A 19,754-nucleotide genomic window follows, 5' to 3' on the forward strand; every position below is an offset into this window, starting at 1 on the left:
AAGACGTTTTTTTTCTGACATCCCGTCCGTCCCCCATTGTGTGCTGGGAACACTCGGCTCCCAGCACACAGCGGGAGCCAATCGGCGGGCGCAGCGCGACTCGCGCATGCGCCGTAGGGAACCGGGCAGTGAAGCCGGAGCGCTTCACTTCCTGGTTCCCTCACCGAGGATGGAGGGGGGGAGCAGCAGGGTGACGAGCGATCGCTCGTCCTCTGCTGCGGACGCCGCTGGACTCCAGGACAGGTAAGTGTCCTAATATTAAAAGTCAGCAGCTGCAGTATTTGTAGCTGCTGGCTTTTAATATTTTTTTTTGAGCGGACATCCGCTTTAGCTACTTAAAATCAAGGAATTGTGTTGCTTGACTTACCATGCAAAATGTAAAAATGACATGTATGGGTTTCCTCAAGGTCCAGTTCTCTACAACAGTCTCAATTTTTTTTAGTTTAGATGGCTTACACTTAAGGTGGTCATAGATATGAGAAGGCCAACTAATGTCTAAGGAACCATTTTGCCACAAGAGCACTTGTTTAAATCAGTCCAGCATGCATGGTTACAATATTTACTGTGTAGGTACTCCTGACGCAATTTACTTATGGAAGTGGTCAACCAAGAGACAGCTACCTACGTTTTTCAATTCAACTGGAATCGACTGAATAGTGCAATGATACTATCATGTGTTGGGTACCTTAAAGGAGTTGTAAAGTATAAAATGTTTTCACCCTAATGCAATCTATGCATTAAGGTGAAAAAACATCTGATGCTGTCGCCACCCCCTCCCCCCCACGAGCCCCCGTTATACTTACCTGACCCCTTTGAAAGTCCCGCGCTCGGTCCCGAGATCCACTTCGCCGCTCAGCCTGGCCGCTGATTGGCTAGAGCGGATGGATTGAGAGCAGCGCAGCCATTGGCTGGCGCTGCTGTCAATCACATCCAGTGACGCTATGGCCGCTCGCTGTATCACGGGAGCGTGCCCGCAATTACTCACCACCATGCAAGCTCTCTCGCATGACTGTGGTCAGTACTTGCGGGGAGGACCAGAGACAGCCGCAGAGGGACCCCAGAAGATGTGTATCGGGGCCACTCTGTGCAAAACGAACTGCACAGTGGAGGTAAGTATGACATGTTTGTTATTTGAAAGGAAAAAAAAATTCCTTTAATAACCCTGAAACTGAATGAAAGTAAAAATGTAGTCCTTTATTTCACTAACTTTTGTCCTTTCTTTACATTTCAGAATAGTTTCCTCGGTCCAAGGGATTCTTGCTGCTGTCTCTGGCATCATTGTTATTACATCCTGCAAAGATGTGAAATTTGGCAGGTAATTGAGTAAACTATGGTAATATTAATTGATACTTAATATAATGAAATTAGTCTTTAGGAATAACATAAATACAGGTCCATTTAAAAAAAAAATAGAATATCATCAAAAAATCTATTTATAAGTTGAGTAATTCAATTCAAAACAGGAAACTCATGTATTATATATATTCATTACACACAAAGTGATATATTTCAGGCATTTCTTTCTTTTAATTTTGATGATTCTAGCTTACAGCTAGAGAAAACCCAAAATTCTGTATCTCAGAAAATTTGAATATTGTGCTCAATATTGTAGACTCATGGGGCCAGATTCACAGAAGAGATACGATGGAGTATCTCAGATACACCATCGTATCTCTGATTTTTACTAGTCCTATCTATGCACCTGATTCATAGAATCAGATACGCATAGATAGGGCTGAGATCCGACAGTGTCACACTGTGTTACACTGTCGGATCTTTTTTTTGATTTAAAAATGGCGCCGATTTACACTGAATAATATGTAAATCAGCGAGATACGCGAAATTCACTAACGTACGCGGACCCGACGCTGTGTTCTTACGTCGTTTCCGTAGCGCGGTACCCGTCGTATACTTACCCCTGCTAAAAGCAGGGGTAAGTATTGTTAAGTATGGCCGTCGTTCCCGCGTCGATTTTGAAATTTCCTACGTCGTTTGCGTACCCTGATTCACGAACACGCGCGTCGCAAGTCCCGCTCACGTCGCAACCACTGACGTCCTATTGACGTCAGTGGGAGCAATGCACGCCGGGAAATTCCCCGGACGACGCATGCGTATTTAAATCGGCGCGGGAACGCGCCTGATTTAAATATGACACTCCCCTAGCCGCAGAATTTGAATTCCGCTGGGGGAGTTAGGATCCGCCGTCGCAAGTTTGGAGGTAATGTGTAGTGTGTTGTGAATTTGACACTTTCCTCACAAACTTGCGAGGGCGGATCTTAAAACACATAGGTTACACGGATCTAAAGATCCGCTAACCTTTGTGAATCTGGCCCATGGTGTCACACTCAAATCAGCTAATTTACTTAAAACACCCGTAAAGGTTTCCTGAGCCTTTAAATGGTCCCTCAGTCTGGTTCAGTAGGTTACTGTCATGGGGAAGACAGTCCATAAGGAGGGTAAGTCACAAAGGGTCATTGCTAAAGAATGTGACTGTTCACAGAGGGCTGTATCCAAGCATATTAATGGAAAGTTGAGTGGAAGAAAAAAGTGTGGCACAAGCAACAGGGATAACCACAGCCTTGAGAGGATTGTGAAGCAAAAGCCATGAAAGAATTTGGGGGAGATTCTCAAGGAGTGGACTACGGCTGGTGTCAGTGCTTCAAGAGCACAACACACCATGTATCCAGGACATGGACTACAACTGCCACATTCCTTGTGTAATGTCACTCCTTGAACCAGAGACGTCAGAAGTGTCTTACCTGGGCCAAGGAGAAAAATGCATGGACTGTTGCACAGCGGTCCAAAGTCCTCTTTTCAGGTAAAAGTAAATTGTGCATTTCATTTAAAAATCAAGGTCCCAGAGTCTGGAAAAAGAGTGGCGAGGCACAGAATCCAAGTTGTATGAGGTCCAGTGTGAAGTTTCCACAGTCAGTAATGATTTGGGGAGCCATGTCATCTGCTGGTGATGGTCCACTGTTTTAACAAGTTCAGGGTCAGCACAGCCCTTTACCAGGAAATTCTAGTGGGCTTCATACTTCACTCTGCTGTCCAGCTTTATGAAGATGCTGATTTAATTTTCCAGTAAGACTTGGCACCTGCCCGCACTGTCAAAAGTACCAATACCTAGTTTAATGATCATGGTTTCACTGTGCTTGATTGGCCGGCAAACTCGCCTGACCTAAACCCCATAGAGAATCTGTGGGGTATTGCCAAGAGGAAGATGAGAGACACCAGACCCAACAATGCAGATGAGCTGAAGGCCGCTATCAAAGCAACCTGGGCTTCCATAACACTTCAGCAGTGCCACAGGCTGATCGCCTCCATGCCACGCCGCATTGATGCAGTAATTCATGCAAAAGGAGCCCCGACCAAGTATTGAGTGCATACTGTACTGTACATGGACATACTTTTTAGTAAGCCAACATTTTTGTATTAAAAATCCTTTTGTAATTATGTCTTATGTAATGTCTTATGTAATATTCAAATTTTCTGAGATACTGAATTTTGGGTTTACACTAGCTGTAAGCCATAATCATCAAAAGTAAAATAAAGAAATGCTTGATGTATTTCACCCTGTGTGTAACTAATCTATACAATATATGTTTCACTTTTTAAATTGAATTACTGAAATTAATGAACTTTTTGATATTCAAATTTTTTGAGATGTACTTGTAATTACTGATGATTGATGGAGCCTGGCCTCAGAAATCCATTGCATGTCATGACTCTGCCACCTGATAGGGGATTGCACCCTACTCCGATCTCTCAAGAACAAAGCATAGGATAAATGATACAGTGTGATTAAACCCACTGGGTTGAAAACATTTTTAGAAATTAAAGAGAGTGAGATCGGGAGACTTTTTTAGTTTATGACCCTTCGACAGAAGCTGGCCTGAATCTAAAGGGAATTGAATAAGAAAGTTGTATAATGTATTGCCAGCTTAACATTCGTTTGTTGCAAAAAAAAAATTATGCCGTATGTATGTGATTCTTTGTATGTCCATGTGAGTGCAAATCATCGTTCACATACTGCATTGTAACAAAATGAATACAATAGCAGATGCTAATCAGCATCATGCATTCTTGTGTTACATGTTGTTGTTGTTGTTTTGTAGGTCCCACTTAAATTATATTGGCGGTATTCATTCTGGAAATTGGATCAGCATAAAAAGATATGCATTTCAAGATTACATTCCATTGAAATGATTCTTAACCACTTAAGGACCGGACCAATATGCTGCTAAATGACCCAAGGGGTTTTTACAATTCGGCACTGCGTCGCTTTCACAGACAATTGCGCGGTCGTGCGACGTGGCTCCCAAACAAAATTGGCGTCCTTTTTTCCCCACAAATAGAGCTTTCTTTTGGTGGTATTTGATCACCTCTGCGGTTTTTATTTTTTGCGCTATAAACAAAAATAGAGCGACAATTTTGAAAAAAATGCAATATTTTTTACTTTGCTATAATAAATATCCCCCAAAAACATATATAAAAAAATTTCCTCAGTTTAGGCCGATACGTATTCTTCTTCTACCTATTTTTGGTAAAAAAAATCGCAATAGGCGTTTATCGATTGGTTTGCGCAAAATTTATAGCGTTTACAAAATAGGGGATAGTTTTATTTATTTATTTATTTTTTACTACTAATGGCGGCGATCAGCGATTTTTTTCGTGACTGCGACATTATGGCGGACACTTCGGACAATTTTGACACATTTTTGGGACCATTTTCACAGCAAAAAATGCATTTAAATTGCATTGTTTATTGTGAAAATGACAGTTGCAGTTTGGGAGTTAACCACAGGGGGCGCTGTAGGAGTTAGGGTTCACCTAGTGTGTGTTTACAACTGTAGGGGGGTGTGGCTGTAGGTCTGACGTTATCGATCGAGTCTCCCTATAAAAAGGATCACTCGATCGATGCAGCCGCCACAGTGAAGCACGGGGAAGCCGTGTTTACATACGGCTCTCCCCGTTCTTCAGCTCCGGGGAGCGATCGCGACGGGGCGGCTATAAACGAATAGCCGCGCCGTCGTCCCGGATCGCTCCCCGCAGGAATCCAAACCGCCAAATGTAGCGGGGGGGGGGGGGGGGGGTCCCGATCGGACCCTCGACCCACGTCTAGGGAGGGACGTACAGGTACACCAATGTGCCTGTACGTGCCATTCTGCCGACGTATATGTACATGCGGCGGTCGGGAAGTGGTTAAGGTATTGACATAGTTTACATCAGCTTGATCTTGCTTATAAATCATGTCAACAAGTATGTAATTACTGACATGTATGTTATGTCAAACATCAGCATGGCGATTCTAAAATACATTTTCAGGTGTTGTTTGCACGTTAATTATACTTTCAGTATACACCAGAGTAAATGACAGCAAAGTAGTGACATCACAAGGGATTTCTGTATATATAAAGGGTGGAGACCATAATGTCCCTGGTGCCAGTATGTAGGGCACAGTCATGTATTACTTTATTACTGGATTATATAGCGCTGCCAATTTTCAGAGAGAGAGAGAGACATATATACAGTGGAGAAAACAATTATTTGATCCCCTGCAGATTTTGTAAGTTGGCCCACTTACAAAGAAATGAAGGGTCTATAATTTTAATCATAGGTGTATTTTATATGATAACGACAGAATAACAATCAAAAACCCAGGAAAAAAACATGATACAAATGGTATACATTGAATTGCAGTTCAGTGAGTAAAATAAGTGTTTGATCCCCAAGCAAAACATGACATAGTACTGGGTGGAGAAACCCTTGTTAGCAAGCACAGAGGTAAGACGCTTCTTGTAGTTGGTAACCAGGTTTGCACACATCTTGGGGGGGATTTTGATCCACTCTTCTTTACAGATCTTCTCTAAATCCTTAAGGTCTCTTGGCAACTCAAAGTTTCAGCTCCCCCCATACATTTTCTATAGGTTTAAGGTCTGGAGACTGGCTAGGCCACTCCTTTACCCTAATTTACTTCTTCTTGAGCCTTTCCTTTGTTGCCTTGGTGGCATGTTTTGGGTCATTTTCATGCTGGAAGACCCATCCATGAGCCATCTTCAGTGTTCCGGCTGAGGAAAGAAGATTCTCATCCAAGATTTTACAATACATGTCCCCGTCCATTGGCCCCTCAATGAGCCAAGTCGGCCTGTACCTTTAGCAGAGAAACGGCCCCAAAGCATAATGTTTCTACCTCCGTGCTTGACCTTAGGGATGGTGTTCTTAGGGTCAGTGTAAGCATTTTCCTTCTTGCACACATGGCGAGTCCCCCCTCCTCCAGAAGGCACATGTACAGTCATGCCAATAAACATCTAAAAGAATCAGAGAAGGATTGGGAGAAAGCGTTGTGGTTAGATGAGACCAAAATTTAGTTTTTAGGCATTAACTCGACTCGCAATGCTTGGAGGAAGAAAAATGTACGCCAAGATGGCAGCTTCCTTAGCTAAAAATTATAGTAGGGCTTAGTCCCGCTTTAAGCTGGCAATAGATGGATCGAAATATGAACAGTTCAGCAGGGACCAGCCAAATTTTGATCCATGTGCTGGCATCCCCGTTGAACATGAGTTGATTGTTAGATCGACCTGCTGTCAGAATACAAAGGCGTTGATTTACTAAAGGCAAATAGACTGTGCACTTTGAAAGTACAGTTGCACTCCCTTTCCCCATTGCTTACTGAATGTGGTGAAGCTTCACTTTGTAAAGAATTCCCAATCAGGTGCAAGGAAAAAAAAACATATTTGCTTGCACATGATTGGATGATGGAAATCAGGAGAGCGTCACCACATACACTAAGCTCTGGGGAAAACGAGTGCAACTGCCCTTGCTTAGTGGGCAGTCTATTTGTCGTTAGTAAATCAACCCAATGTCTCAGCATGGTAGATTCCATCATTCACCTTTTGTTTGTATGGATAGAGAAATCTGTTCATCTTTTTTTTTTCATTCATCTCGCTTGTTAAATTAAAAAAAAAACTTCTATGTCCAGCTTCAGAGTGCCATGACAGGTTCACAGGAGTGCGCAGAGAATTCCCTAAGTGTCTGCTTCCTATACTAAAGCATTTTGTGTAAAGCTTTCTTTTATTGTGACTGTTGATGGTAGAATATGGATATACTAACATTACATATTTCTCATTAGGCATTGGCTGGCTACATCTTATATATGGTTCATAATCCCTTACATGATATATGATACCTACACAATGTATCTTCGTCACTGGTACAAATGTCAAGACAAAGGCACATCAAATGGGAAAGATCACTTTTCTGCTGCAATAAACAGCTTACTACGGAAAGATTTCCTCATGCTGGTTCATCACACAGCTATCTTGACCATCCTCATTCCTATAGGACTGGTAAAATATTTTCTTATTCATATATTGCGTTATACTATACTTATACTTCTGGCCATACAAAGACAGATGTTGTTTAGATGTGCTTAAAGCTGAAGTTTATGGATTTGTAGTTTTCAAATAGTTACATTGGTCCAGCTTGGACCAATGTAACTAGATACAATATATGCCATAACTGTGGGTTCCCTGTGGAAGTTGGAAATCACTGTAGTAGGCACTGCTGTAACAGCGATTGCCGCTAGATTCTGGGTCCCGTGCCGAGCGGCTGCCTTGCTGCACAGTGAACACAGGAGGGTTCTTTTTCCGCACCGGTGTCATTCAGAGAACATTTCTCAATGCAGAAGTGGTGGTGGAGGTGGGGAGCTGGCCTGGTTGGACGAGGTGGAAGGGCGGGGCGGTTACATCATGATCTCCACTTCATCCAATCACGGAACACTTTGCATTCATTGAGAAAATGCAAGGTGTTCTTTGAATGGTGCCACTGCTGAGTGGGGGGACTCCTATGTACAATAAGCAGCAGGATAGCCGATCAGTATGGAACCTAGTGGCAATCACTGTAGTAGTAGAAGTAGTGCCTACTACAATGTTTTCCAGCTTCCACAGGGAGCTCACAGGTATGGCACATACTGTACATACTTCAATTGGTCCAATTAAGACCAAAAAAATTGCCATTCCTAAACTTCAGTTTTAAATAAATTATGTAGGTGAGATCAGAGAACTGCTTATTATTCATAAACGTAGTTAATCTGATTAATTAATCTAACTGTGTGTGTGTGTGGTCATATTAAAGGATCATCTTTACAAAAAAAAAAATAATAATAATAATAAATACACATTTTTTGCAGGTAACAAAATGTGCATTTATAATTTTTGGGGTTAGGAGCCTGTAAAACATTGCACCCATTGATCAGCAGACCGCGGGTATAATGCAAGGCTCCTGCAGACTGTCTGTGCAGCTGTCTGCCCATACCTCTGATGCAGTTACAGAATGACAGGAAACTTAATGAACTTATCAGCACCCTGGTAGTTCATTGGTGGATGATGGAAGTTGTAGTTCATTGACTCACAGGGATCTGTGAATCAATGACACAACTGTGTGTGCAGAGCTCCGCACGGCCGCACTTTTTTTGATTACTGACAGTGGTTGCGGAGAGACGATCCCTGGCCTGCTGTCACAAGGAGGAGGGGGGAGAGGGGACAGATGCTGAACATGTTACACCCATATCTACGGTGTAACATGTTCAGAAAGGGGAACTTAACCTTTAAAGGGGTTGTAAAGGTTCGTTTTTATTTTTATTTTCTAAATAGGTTACTTTAAGCTAGTGCATTGTTGGTTCACTTACCTTTTCCTTCAATTTCCCTTCTAAATGTTTTTGTTCTTTGTTTTCTTTGTCTGAATTTCTCACTTCCTGTTCCTCCTCAGTAAGCTGTTCTGAATGACTTTCCACCGCTCGGATGATGGTGGAAAGCTTACTGAGGAGAAACAGGAAGTGAGAAATTCAGACAAAGAAAACAAAGAACAAAAACATTTAGAAGGGAAATCGAAGGAAAAGGTAAGTGAACCAACAATGCAACCAATTTAGAAAATAAAAGACGTACCTTTACAACCTCTTTAAGGCCTTTACTTTTTCCTGAGGTCATATTGTGATCACATGATCTTACAATTTAACTTCTTGTTTCAAATCAGTTAAAGTAAATACATTGCTATAGCTGCCAGTTTGCCATCGAAAAACTTGTTTGCACACCGTATTTTATGGGTTGTCCTAAGTAACTCTGTCTTTCCTGTATGCCACATATCTGAAAATCAAATCCCATAGGACACAAATAGGGATTCTGGGATTTCGAGTATCCTGCCATGTTTGCATACTTCAGTTTTGTTTTTTCTTTGTTCAAGGACAATGAAGATAATGGTTCAACATTAGAGCTGAGCACCACACCTCTCATAAAAGATTAGCACTAGCAGGTAGTAAGGAGGTAGCCTGCAATAAAAGAAAATTAATAAAGGGAATCTGTAATGGTTTGGGGTCAGTAAATGCTCTATTCTGCAATCTATTATAGCTTGCCAGTCCTTAGACGAGGTGGCTGCATTAGTTCTATTTTTCAAACTTATTTTTTCCTTATGTTTTCCTTTGTTAACACATGTCCTGCCCTAGGATGAAAATACTCACTTGCCCTTCTGGATTAGGACAAAAACACACATATATATATATATATATATATATATATATATATATATATATATATATATATATATATATATATATATCAAACACATAGACCCAAATAGAAGTCCAATTGATAAAACAGCGTTAATATTGGATGATGACTCCACATAGGTAAATAAAATAAGTAAAAATACAGTCCAAAAGTGGTTTATCAGGAGCACATTTCTAAAGTGGTAAGTGCTTCTAGGGTTGGATCAGTAGTGCACCCTACACCAACTCCCAATCTTCACCACACAAGTGAGACACACTCCCCCTCTGGGGTTTACACTCACCAGAATAACAAATAAACTGAGCATTGAATACAAATTCCTCTTAGACAGACCTCCATCATCACCTCAGAATCAGCAAGGGTTAATTTCCATTCATGGTACATATAAAACACAAAGGCACTGTAATGACGTGTAATCCTGCTTTAATAAATAAAACCCTGTGTACCAACAACCCCGCTTCCGATATACGTACAATTCATATACTTGTAAAGAGCATAAAGAAAAAGAGTAATCACCGCTTTCCTCCGAACACAGGGGCTGTGCTTGTGCTGAATGCACAGTGCTGAAGAGACCTTTCCTTGATATATATATATATATATATAACAATAGGAGAATAGGAGGGATATATATATATATATATATATATATATATATATATATATGACTTGAGAAACCCCCCACCCCTCCTATTGTCTAAACAGTGGTAGTCAACTTTAAAATTATAGAGGTACTCTAAATGTGGCCGCTGACATAGCAATGCACATTCAAGCTTCGAAACGCAAGATCTCAGTGCTACATTTTTTTGCAATGGTATCACCAGGAGTTGCTGTCAGCGAGTGCAATAATAACCCACAGCATTGGTGTCAGTTGATACAATGATAACGTCCTCCTATTGCTATCAGTGAGTACAGTAATAACCCTCAACATTGGTGTCAGTGGTCGCAATGGCAGTTATATTAACTCCTCCCCCCATTGGGGTCAGTAAATACAATAAGAACTCTTAACATTGGTGTCAGCGGACTCATTAATAACCCCCTATTATTGTTGTAAGTGGACATAACAATAACCCTCAACATTGGTGTCAGTGGGATCAATAATAACCCTAAACATTAAAGTCAGTGGTGCAATAATAACTCCCCAACATTGGTGTCAGTGAGTGCAATGATAACCCCAACAATGATGTTGGTGGACACAATAATAAGCCCTAACATTGGTGACAGTGGACACAATAATAAGCCCCAGTATTGCTGTCAAGGAGTGCAATAATAACCCTCAACATTGGTGTCAGTGGATGCAATATCAAACCCTGCAGCAATAATAACCCTTAAAATGAATGGCAGTGGATGTAATAAAAAAAAACACCATTGGTGTCAGAGGATGCAGCAATATCCACCAGCACTGAGGTAAGCGAGTGCAATAATAGCCCCCAACAGTGATGTCAGTAGATGCAATGATAACCCCCCAAATTTGAGTCATTTGCCACAATAAAAATCATAAAATCCCCCAGCACTGGTGACAGTATTGTACAGCCTGCATGTTGGGCACCAGGGGTCTATAACAGATTTGTGTGGCTCTGTGGTCCTTAGAGAAAAATGTAATTGAAAATTGTCAACAGCTCAAGCTAGCCCAAACTATTTGCATTACTAAACAATGCAGCTGGTGTGTGTGCTGTAATATACTGTAGTAGTATCAGTTCCATGCAATAAGTGGTGCTGTGTTCTGGCAGCAGTATAAGTGACTTTCCATCTGCTACTGGAATTAAAGTTGGTGTCACGGTCTGGAGTCATGCTCAGAGGCCAGTAGCTATAGCAGTAGAGCAGCACCCACGACAAGCGGGGCAGGTATACAAGCAGGTCACCCTGGCTGATGACATGGGTTTACCTGAGGTGCGGAGCCTAAATACTAACCAGTGTTCACCAGAGCTCCTGATGGTGGAAATGGGTTTTGCTGCGTGTTGGTACCAGCTCACGGGCCTCAGGATCACCTCACCAGGAGGTGAGCAACCTGGGGACTAGTAGCAGATAAGAAGGTAGGGATCAAGCAGAAGCATAGTCAATAAACAAGACGGTAACGAATGGTTGCAGGTAGAGATTGAGCAGAAGTGTAGTATAGGAGCAAGTCAAAGGTCGGTAACGAATGGCAGCGAACATACAGATGGCAGCAGGAGAGACAAGAGCGAGACATTGGCTAGAGAGAGCAAAATAATCTGACACATAGGAAGTGCAGAGACATGGCTTAAATCAGGAGGTTAATGGGAGGAGCAAAGAGTTCAAGGTTCAAGACAAACAAAATTCAAGGCAGGATCATTCAGAGAATTGTCCAGGGAACTGTCCAGCAATCCAGGCAGCTCAGCAAGCAAAATCATTGCCAGACACAGAAAAGGTCCTAGGTTTGAGTCCAGGACCCAACAGTCAGGTTGAGTGCTTCTTTATAATTTTGAATAAATACAAGGCTCTCTTCTGATTGGCTGAGGTGGAAATCATGCAGTCAGCCACTTGCCTCTCTTCCTCATCCAACTAAAGGAAGCCTTAGGTTCAATAATAAAAATACAAGGCTTCTCTTGATTGGCAGAGTTGAGTGTACAGAGATTGTACAGTCGGGTTGCAGTGCTATCATTTACCCTTGGGAGCACACCAGGGTTTCGATTTCATTCTAGATCAGCATATTTAGCGTCTCAGGTTTGGGAAATTAGAGCACACATAAACATAAAAAAAGGTATGTGAAGAATACATTCATTCCTGCTTTTTACTGGTCATGTTCTTTTATCATTAAAATATGTGACAGGCACTTTTTTAAGTGGATTCAGTGTCCTGACACACACAATAGCTGAAATGTTGGATTTGGGTGTCATTATCAGTCAATTATCTTTAACAATCATCCTAACTCATTATAAGTCTAATTACTTATTATATTTTACAGTTTTTAAGGAGAGACATTGGAGATTTCTTTGTAGGCTGCCTCTTTGTGGCAGAAATGAGTACTCCATTTGTATCACTTGGAAAAGTTTTAATACAGGTATGATTCTTTTTTTGTTACATAATTATAGCTATTATCATTTTTAAATGTGTAGAGTTTAGCTGATGTAAACATTTTTACATATTTTTTTTTTTTTGTATGCAAATGCAGAATGGAATTTTCATGTTATTGTTGGCACTCTCTGATCCTTATGATACTTGATTTGAAAACATACCAATTCCAATGTAATAATTGTTACTGGAAAAAAAACGCTATTCCCTTATTTAAAAAGGAACTAAACTCTGGAAAATACTCACATCCACTTTCTAGCGACCACTGTTATCTTCCCATGCTACTACCAGATGTTGGGTTTTCAGTCAGCTGGTGGGGAATGACGTAGGCCCACGCATGCACATGGGAGTCAGTCATTCTGACACAACCCACACATGTGCACAGGGCCACTGATAGAAATCATGGGGCCCCGTACAGCCTACCTAACGGGGCCCCCTTCAGCTCCACCCCTGGTCCCGCCTTTAGCTCCACCCCTGGCCCCGCCTTGAAACTGTCTCTGCAGCACGTTACGGATTGGCGGCATTGGTAGGCACCTGGAGCAGAGAACCGGGGGGGGGGTTCTGCCGTCTGAAATTGAAATTGAGAAGCGGGAGGGGGGGGGCTGCCACGAATTGAGAAGCGGAGGGGGGCCCTTTACAAATTATTAATAAAAATTTAAAAATAAAAAAATATATAAAATAAATAAATAAACATTTATAAAAAAAAAAAAGGGGGGGGGTTGCCATTCAGGGCCCTGGGGACCTCTGGGCCCTTTAATTTAAAAAAAAAAAATATTTATAAAAAAAAAAAAAAAAGGGGGGGTTTGCCACATGGAGACCTCATGAGCCCTTTAATAATATATATATATATATATGAAATAAAAAAATATATAAAAATGTATTAATTTTTTTTATAAAAAAAAGGGGTGTTTTCATCCCGGGCCCCTGGGGATCCCCGTACCCCTAAGAAAAAAAAATTGTCCCTTTAATAAAAAATAAAAAAATATATATATTAGAAAAAATATATTTTTTTTTATAAAAAATAAATAAAAAAAGGGGGGTTGCCATCCGGGGGCCATGGGGGCCTTCGGACCCCTGGGGACCCCCGGACCTCTAAAAAAATAAATAAATAAAAAAAAATGGCCCTTTAATAAAAATTAAAATAAAAATATATTAAAAAAATATATATATTTTTTATAAAAAATAAATAAAAAAAAGGGGAGTTGTCATCTGTGGGCCTCCGGGCGCCTGGGGACCTCCGGACCCCTAAAAAAAAAGGGGGCCCCTGCTGGCCCGGGGCCCCCTACAACAGGGCCAGTTGTACTGGCTTATCAGCGGCCCTGCATGTGCAGCTCAGTGCACATTCAATAGAAGACTGCGAGCAGACAAGTAAGTTTCTCTTATTGCAGAAAAGACATAACATGTCTCTTCACAAATATAGAGCTACCTATCTGCTTGTATTTTTTTTTACAATAATTCAAAAGTAAATGTCGCACTAATCCACACACTCTAGGCCTTATCTCCTTAGTACAGGCTCCCATTTAATTTTCTAAATTATACCCAAAACACATTACGAGGCGATATCAAAAAGTTTTGAGACTAGTTTTGTAACACTCCAAGAGGTGGCAGCACAAGGCTGCAAGCATGACCAGAGGGAGCACCAACTTTCATAAGTCAAATGTGCCAAAAGACATCGCCCTGTGTACATTGGGAGCTGTACAACTGGTGCTATTCTGACCATGTGCGTTGCCATGTCTGCTATTTCATCATAGACAGCAAGTTAGAACAAAGAGCAAATGTGAAATTCTGCGTGAAACTGAGACATGATTCGGAAAGGTTGTGGCGATGCTGCAATTAGTCGTTCGAGGTGTTTTGAGTGGCACGTTGAAGGTTTGAGCTTCCTGATCTCTCCTCTTCCAGTGAAATGTTTCCGTTCCTGAAGTGCGCATGCCACTCAAAACACCTTGAACAACTCATTGCAGCATTGCCGCAAACTTGCCGAATCATGTCGAATGTCTCTGTGGCAGATTTTACGCAGAATTTCACGTTTTCTCTTTGTTCTAACTTGCTGTCCATGATTAAATAGCAGACGTGGTAACGCATGTGGCCAGAATAGCTCCAGTTGCACAGCTCCCGATGTACACAGGATGATGTCTTTTGGCACACTGACTTATGAAGATCGGTGCTCCCAGTGACTGTGTTACAAAACTAGTCTCAAAACTTTTGATGGGCAGGGGAAAATAGTAAATACTGTATCTACCAGGGGAGAATTCATATGAAGTCCTTTTCTGCTGGTATCGGCTAAAATCTCTAAATATATACTGCAGTACTCTTCATTGTGCTAACAAACTTGTGGATAGGAAGGCACAATGTTGCACTTGGTGTTCATGTCCAACTGTAATGCCCTGTACACACGATCGGTTCGTCTGATGAAAACAGACCGATGAAAAAATAGAACTTGTTTTAAATTTTTCTTATGGTTAAAAAAACGATCGTCTGCGGGGAAATCCATCGGTCAAAAATCCACGCATGCTCAGAATCAAGTCGACGCATGCTCGAAAGCATTGAACTTCATTTTTCTCAGCACGTCGTAGTGTTTTACAGTAGGTGAACCCGATATTGTGTCAATCTCGCTCTCTTTCTCGGCGAGATTGAGCACCTACGAGCCCCATCGCGGGAGCCAGCGCCGAGCGCCCCCCCCCCTCCTGAGCCGTACCAGGCTGCATGCCCTCAACATTGGGGGGTTGGGTGCTCTGGGGCAGGGGGGCGCACTGCGGCCCCCCCACCTCAGAGCACCCTGTCCCCATGTTGATGAGGACAGGGCCCCTTCCCGACAACCCTGGCCGTTGGTTGTCGGGGTATGCGGACGGGAGGCTTATCGGAATCTGGGAGCCCATTTAATAAGGGGGCCCCCAGATACCGGCCCCCCACCCTAAGTGAATGGATATGGGGTACATCGTACCCCTACCCATTCACCTGTAGGAAAAATGTAAAAGTTAATAAACACACCACACAAGGGTTTTTAAAATAATTTATTTTTCTGCTCCGGAGGCCCCCCCTGTCTTCTTTATTAGCTCTGTTTACCAGGGGGGGGCTTCTTCTTTGACGTCTTCGGGTGGGTGGGGGCCGCCGTCTTGTTCTCTTCCACCGCCGGGGGGGGTCGCTTTTAAAAAAGCCCCCACCCCCCAGCGGGTTTCCTCCGGCGTCTTCGGCGGGGGGGCTTCTTCTTCCGCTATCCCGACGGGTCTTCTCCGCTATCCGGGGGGCCTTCTCAACTCTCCGGGGGTCTCCTTCTATGTTCGCCGCTCTCCGCTGTGAGTTCTTCTTCCGTGCTGTGACGTCATGTTCTTCACTTCTCTTCTTCTCCCGATGTTGACACGTCGCCTCTCCTCGCTGCAATGACGGGTGCGCGGGTGCATCGGACCTATATAGGCCTCACAATCCCATCATGCTCTGTACCTACCCATGTGATACCTACCCACGTGGAAAAAAGTTATTTTTGTTTTTATCGCAAAAAAAAACCCCCAAAAAACAGTAATGATTAAATACCATCAAAATAAAGCTCTATTTGTGTGATTTTTTTTTATAAAAATTGAATTTGAATACAGTGTTGTCTGAATACAGTGTTGAATAGCAAACAATGCCCTAGTCATGAAGCAGGTAAAACCTTCTGGAAGTCAAGTGGTCAAAATAGAAACTAAAAGGCAAACTACGTATGTCTAGTAAAAATACAAAGACAAGCGTTTTTCAATATAGATAGGTACCAATATACTGTCAGGCCCCGTACACACGTAAAACACATCGTTTTGCTCGTCAAGTTCCTTGTGAAGCCGCCGAGGATCTCCGATCGAGTTTCTGGCTGAATTCTGCCGAGAAACTTGGTCGTGTGTACGGGGCCTTAGGCAATATGCATAATTTTACAGAAAAAGATTTGTCAATACTTTAAAGTCCATAACATATAGCATGACGAAAACAGTCCCAATTCAATGAAAAAAGCGTGTGTGGTAACCTTTTTATGAGCAGCCTACAAGCCTCATGGGGTTTTCCCTGTGGCCATTTTTCCTCTCAGTTCTTCTCCATTAGGATGCCAATATCTCCCATCTTCAAGGTCTCTCTAATACAAACTGTCATTCATTCAAAGAGCAAATAAGAGACCCAGAGATAGATCATAGTGTAATATATTTATTATAAAAATGATGCAAAGTTTAAAAATGCTACTCACATTATGTGGGTACCTGAATGGCAACAACACATCTAGCTGTCCCTGGAGCCGACGTGTGTTCCAAAGTCCTGATGTGATGCAATAAGCAATCCAGACATGGCTTGGTGGGTCAGCCTCTATGCTTTTTGTGCACTGCGCGTCTTCTTCTCATTACTTATTTTTGTTCTTTGCATATTGTCTCCTCCTTTCCCTTCACTTCTTCCTGCATTTTTTTCTTACCCTTAATGATACAATTGTTCTAGAAAGTAATGCTGACAAATACTCTATCCACCGATGTTAGATTTAATCTTCAACCGTTGTTCTATCTTCAATATTATTATTTTTTTTAATCCTTATGTAAGAATGTACAGCTTAATAGTATATACAGTATATATATATATATATATATATATATATATATATATATAACATCTGCTTTTGGAAAAACCACAATGCCGTCACTGTTGGTGGCGTAATAAAAAATGTGTAATGGTCTTGGGATATATATCATGTTGTGATATTTTTTCTACATGTACTTTGGAAATCTTTAATAAAAACAAGATCTAGTCATATTGACCCAAGGGAGAGTTATATTGTTTTATTGGCTCAGAGCTGATCCCCAATCAAATAGCTAAGTACACAATTGAAGTGTATACTTGGCAGCTCTTTTAGCTGGCAAAACGATTGTAATTTGTGTTTGGCTAGTCCTGAGTTGTACAGTATACAGCTCAGCCAAATTGATGTCTTTACTTTCCTCAGTGCAGGCTGGCCATAGCTGAATTCTGATGAAGAACATACCTTTGAAACGCATCAGCCAGCAGGGACCCTGGGAAGGTCCTCCTTAAACTAGAGGCTTTGGCAAAGCTGAGACAATGTGCTTGTACTACCTACGTTTTGGAGTAGTTATATTTACTCTACGATAAATTTGTTGTTGGATAATGCACTAGGCCAGTGCGCTGTCTGTTTCTATCTATTATCCTGATGATTCTCAGGTTTTGTTACAGGATATAAATCCCGAAATCTGTCATTTTTACTTCATACACAGAATATAGCTATGTTACAGTATTCCATGATTTATCCTAAGGGACTCTGTCACTAGATTTAAAATGAAAAAACAAAAAAACACTCCTTGTATAGGAAAAATGAATACCTGTCTTGCTGCTGGCAACCTCAGTATTAACTATCTTGGAGAACTTAGCCTGCTGAAGAATCTTTTGCATCCATCACACTTTCCGGTGCCTAATCCCCTCAATGTGCACTCTTATTACCAACTGGTTTCTACATGACTACAGAACAGTTTCCTAAAGTGTTACTAAACCCAGGACCCTGCATTTATTATATCTGGTCTCCCACAGTACACAGAACATGGAAATGCAATTATATAAACTGATAAAGCTTGTGACTTCTATAAGTGTCCGGCCAAGCACTGCTTAATGCTTGTATGCGTTTTCATTCTTCTCTGACTGTCCTATGAGACTGCATGACCCCTGACTTTCTGTCAGGACAGTGCTGATTGGTCCTGTGTTGATCCCATGCACCCCCTGGATTGGGGACAGTAAAAGAAGGGGAGGATCAGAGAAGACAGGATTAAACAGCCTCATTACACAATGCATGGGATTAACCCCTTAGGTTCCAAAGAGTATAACAAACATGCTTTAATGCATATACAGACAGATTTTTTTCTGTTCTGGGCATAGTAACACTTTAAGACAATGTAGCTATTCAATAAAACTAAGATGGCGAAGCACGCAGGGGGTATTAACCCTTTTTTTTTTACAGAGAGGGCTTTTTTATTTTTAATATATTGACAGATTCACTTTGTTATGTGGTTTCTTTTTTTACTTTAGAACTGGTACATAATGTAATGTATTGAAAGACACTAATTTATTTTCCTTTTTTTTTTTTACAGTTGAATTTGCAGAACTCCTTCTTGCATAAAGTAAATGGCGCATTTGTGCTCTTAACGTTTTTCATCTGCCGCATCCTGCTCTTTCCTTTTATGTACAATGCCTACGGAAAGCAGTATGGGATTCCACTGTATAAAGTACCTTTCAACATTCCCCTGCACTGCAACATTATAAATGCCTCCATTATGGCTCCACAGATATACTGGTTTTGGCTCATTTGCAGAAAAGCCTTAAGACTTTATACCAGTCCTAGCTCCAGCAAAGACAGATAACAGTCACCTGTATGACCAAGTCATGGCACATAGCAGTCTTTTTTTTTTTTTGGCAATGCGGTCCCTTGTAAGGGATAGAGACTGACGGTACTGCAACTAACTGTCATACTAGCCCTGTGAGGCCTTGCAGACTACTTGATATGTGTAGAAACAATTATGGAAATTTGTTACAAACTTATACGTTAATGTAAAACACTATTTTGTCAGATCTAAAAAAAAAAAATTTGTAAGTCACAATTTCTACATCAGTATTGCACTATATTTTTTATAGCTAATTTGTCAAGTGTTTGAGGTGTAGCTTTCGGAATTACAATTGCATACAGTAACTGATTATTAAGTAAATTAAAGATTTATTTTATTAGTAGATTGCATCATTTGAACCGATATTAGCAAGTAAGTTATGTTAATTACCATCTTTAGCCTCGGAAGATTTTACTCCCTTCCTGAGCAGAGCACATTTAACAATTTGGCACTGCGTCGCTTTAACTGACAATTACGTGGTCACACAAGCAAAACATTTTCCACAAATAGAGCTTTCTTTTGGTGGTATTTTATCACCTCTGCGGTTTTTATTTTTTGCGCTATAAACAAAAAAAGAGCGACAATTTTGAAAAAAAAAAACTATTTTTTACTATAATAAATAACCCAATTTTTTTTTTTAAAAACACATTTCTTCATCAGTTTAGGCCAAGATATGAAAAAAGGGGGGAACAATGGGGACTAAAGGAAAATGGGACTTTAAATGAAACAAAACTTTAGGGCAGAACGAATCAGTAGGTAAGGTAGATTACCTGTTTATTAATGGCGTATA

General features: G+C 41.2%; 1 protein-coding gene across 1 annotated transcript in view; it reads left to right on the forward strand.

Annotated features, from left to right (window-relative positions):
- The window catches only part of TLCD3A (TLC domain containing 3A), a 51,030-nt gene extending 31,726 nt beyond the window's left edge, over window positions 1–19,304 (forward strand). The window contains exons 2-5 of the mRNA XM_040336779.1: window positions 1,232–1,315; window positions 7,130–7,346; window positions 12,478–12,573; window positions 18,674–19,304. Of these exons, the coding sequence (XP_040192713.1) occupies window positions 1,232–1,315; window positions 7,130–7,346; window positions 12,478–12,573; window positions 18,674–18,943 (667 nt within the window). The 3' untranslated portion in view covers window positions 18,944–19,304. The remainder of the gene's footprint in view (window positions 1–1,231; window positions 1,316–7,129; window positions 7,347–12,477; window positions 12,574–18,673) is intronic.
- The last annotated feature ends 450 nt before the right edge of the window (window positions 19,305–19,754 follow it).

This window comes from Rana temporaria, chromosome 2, assembly GCF_905171775.1.
Source record: "Rana temporaria chromosome 2, aRanTem1.1, whole genome shotgun sequence".
NCBI lineage: Eukaryota > Metazoa > Chordata > Amphibia > Anura > Ranidae > Rana > Rana temporaria.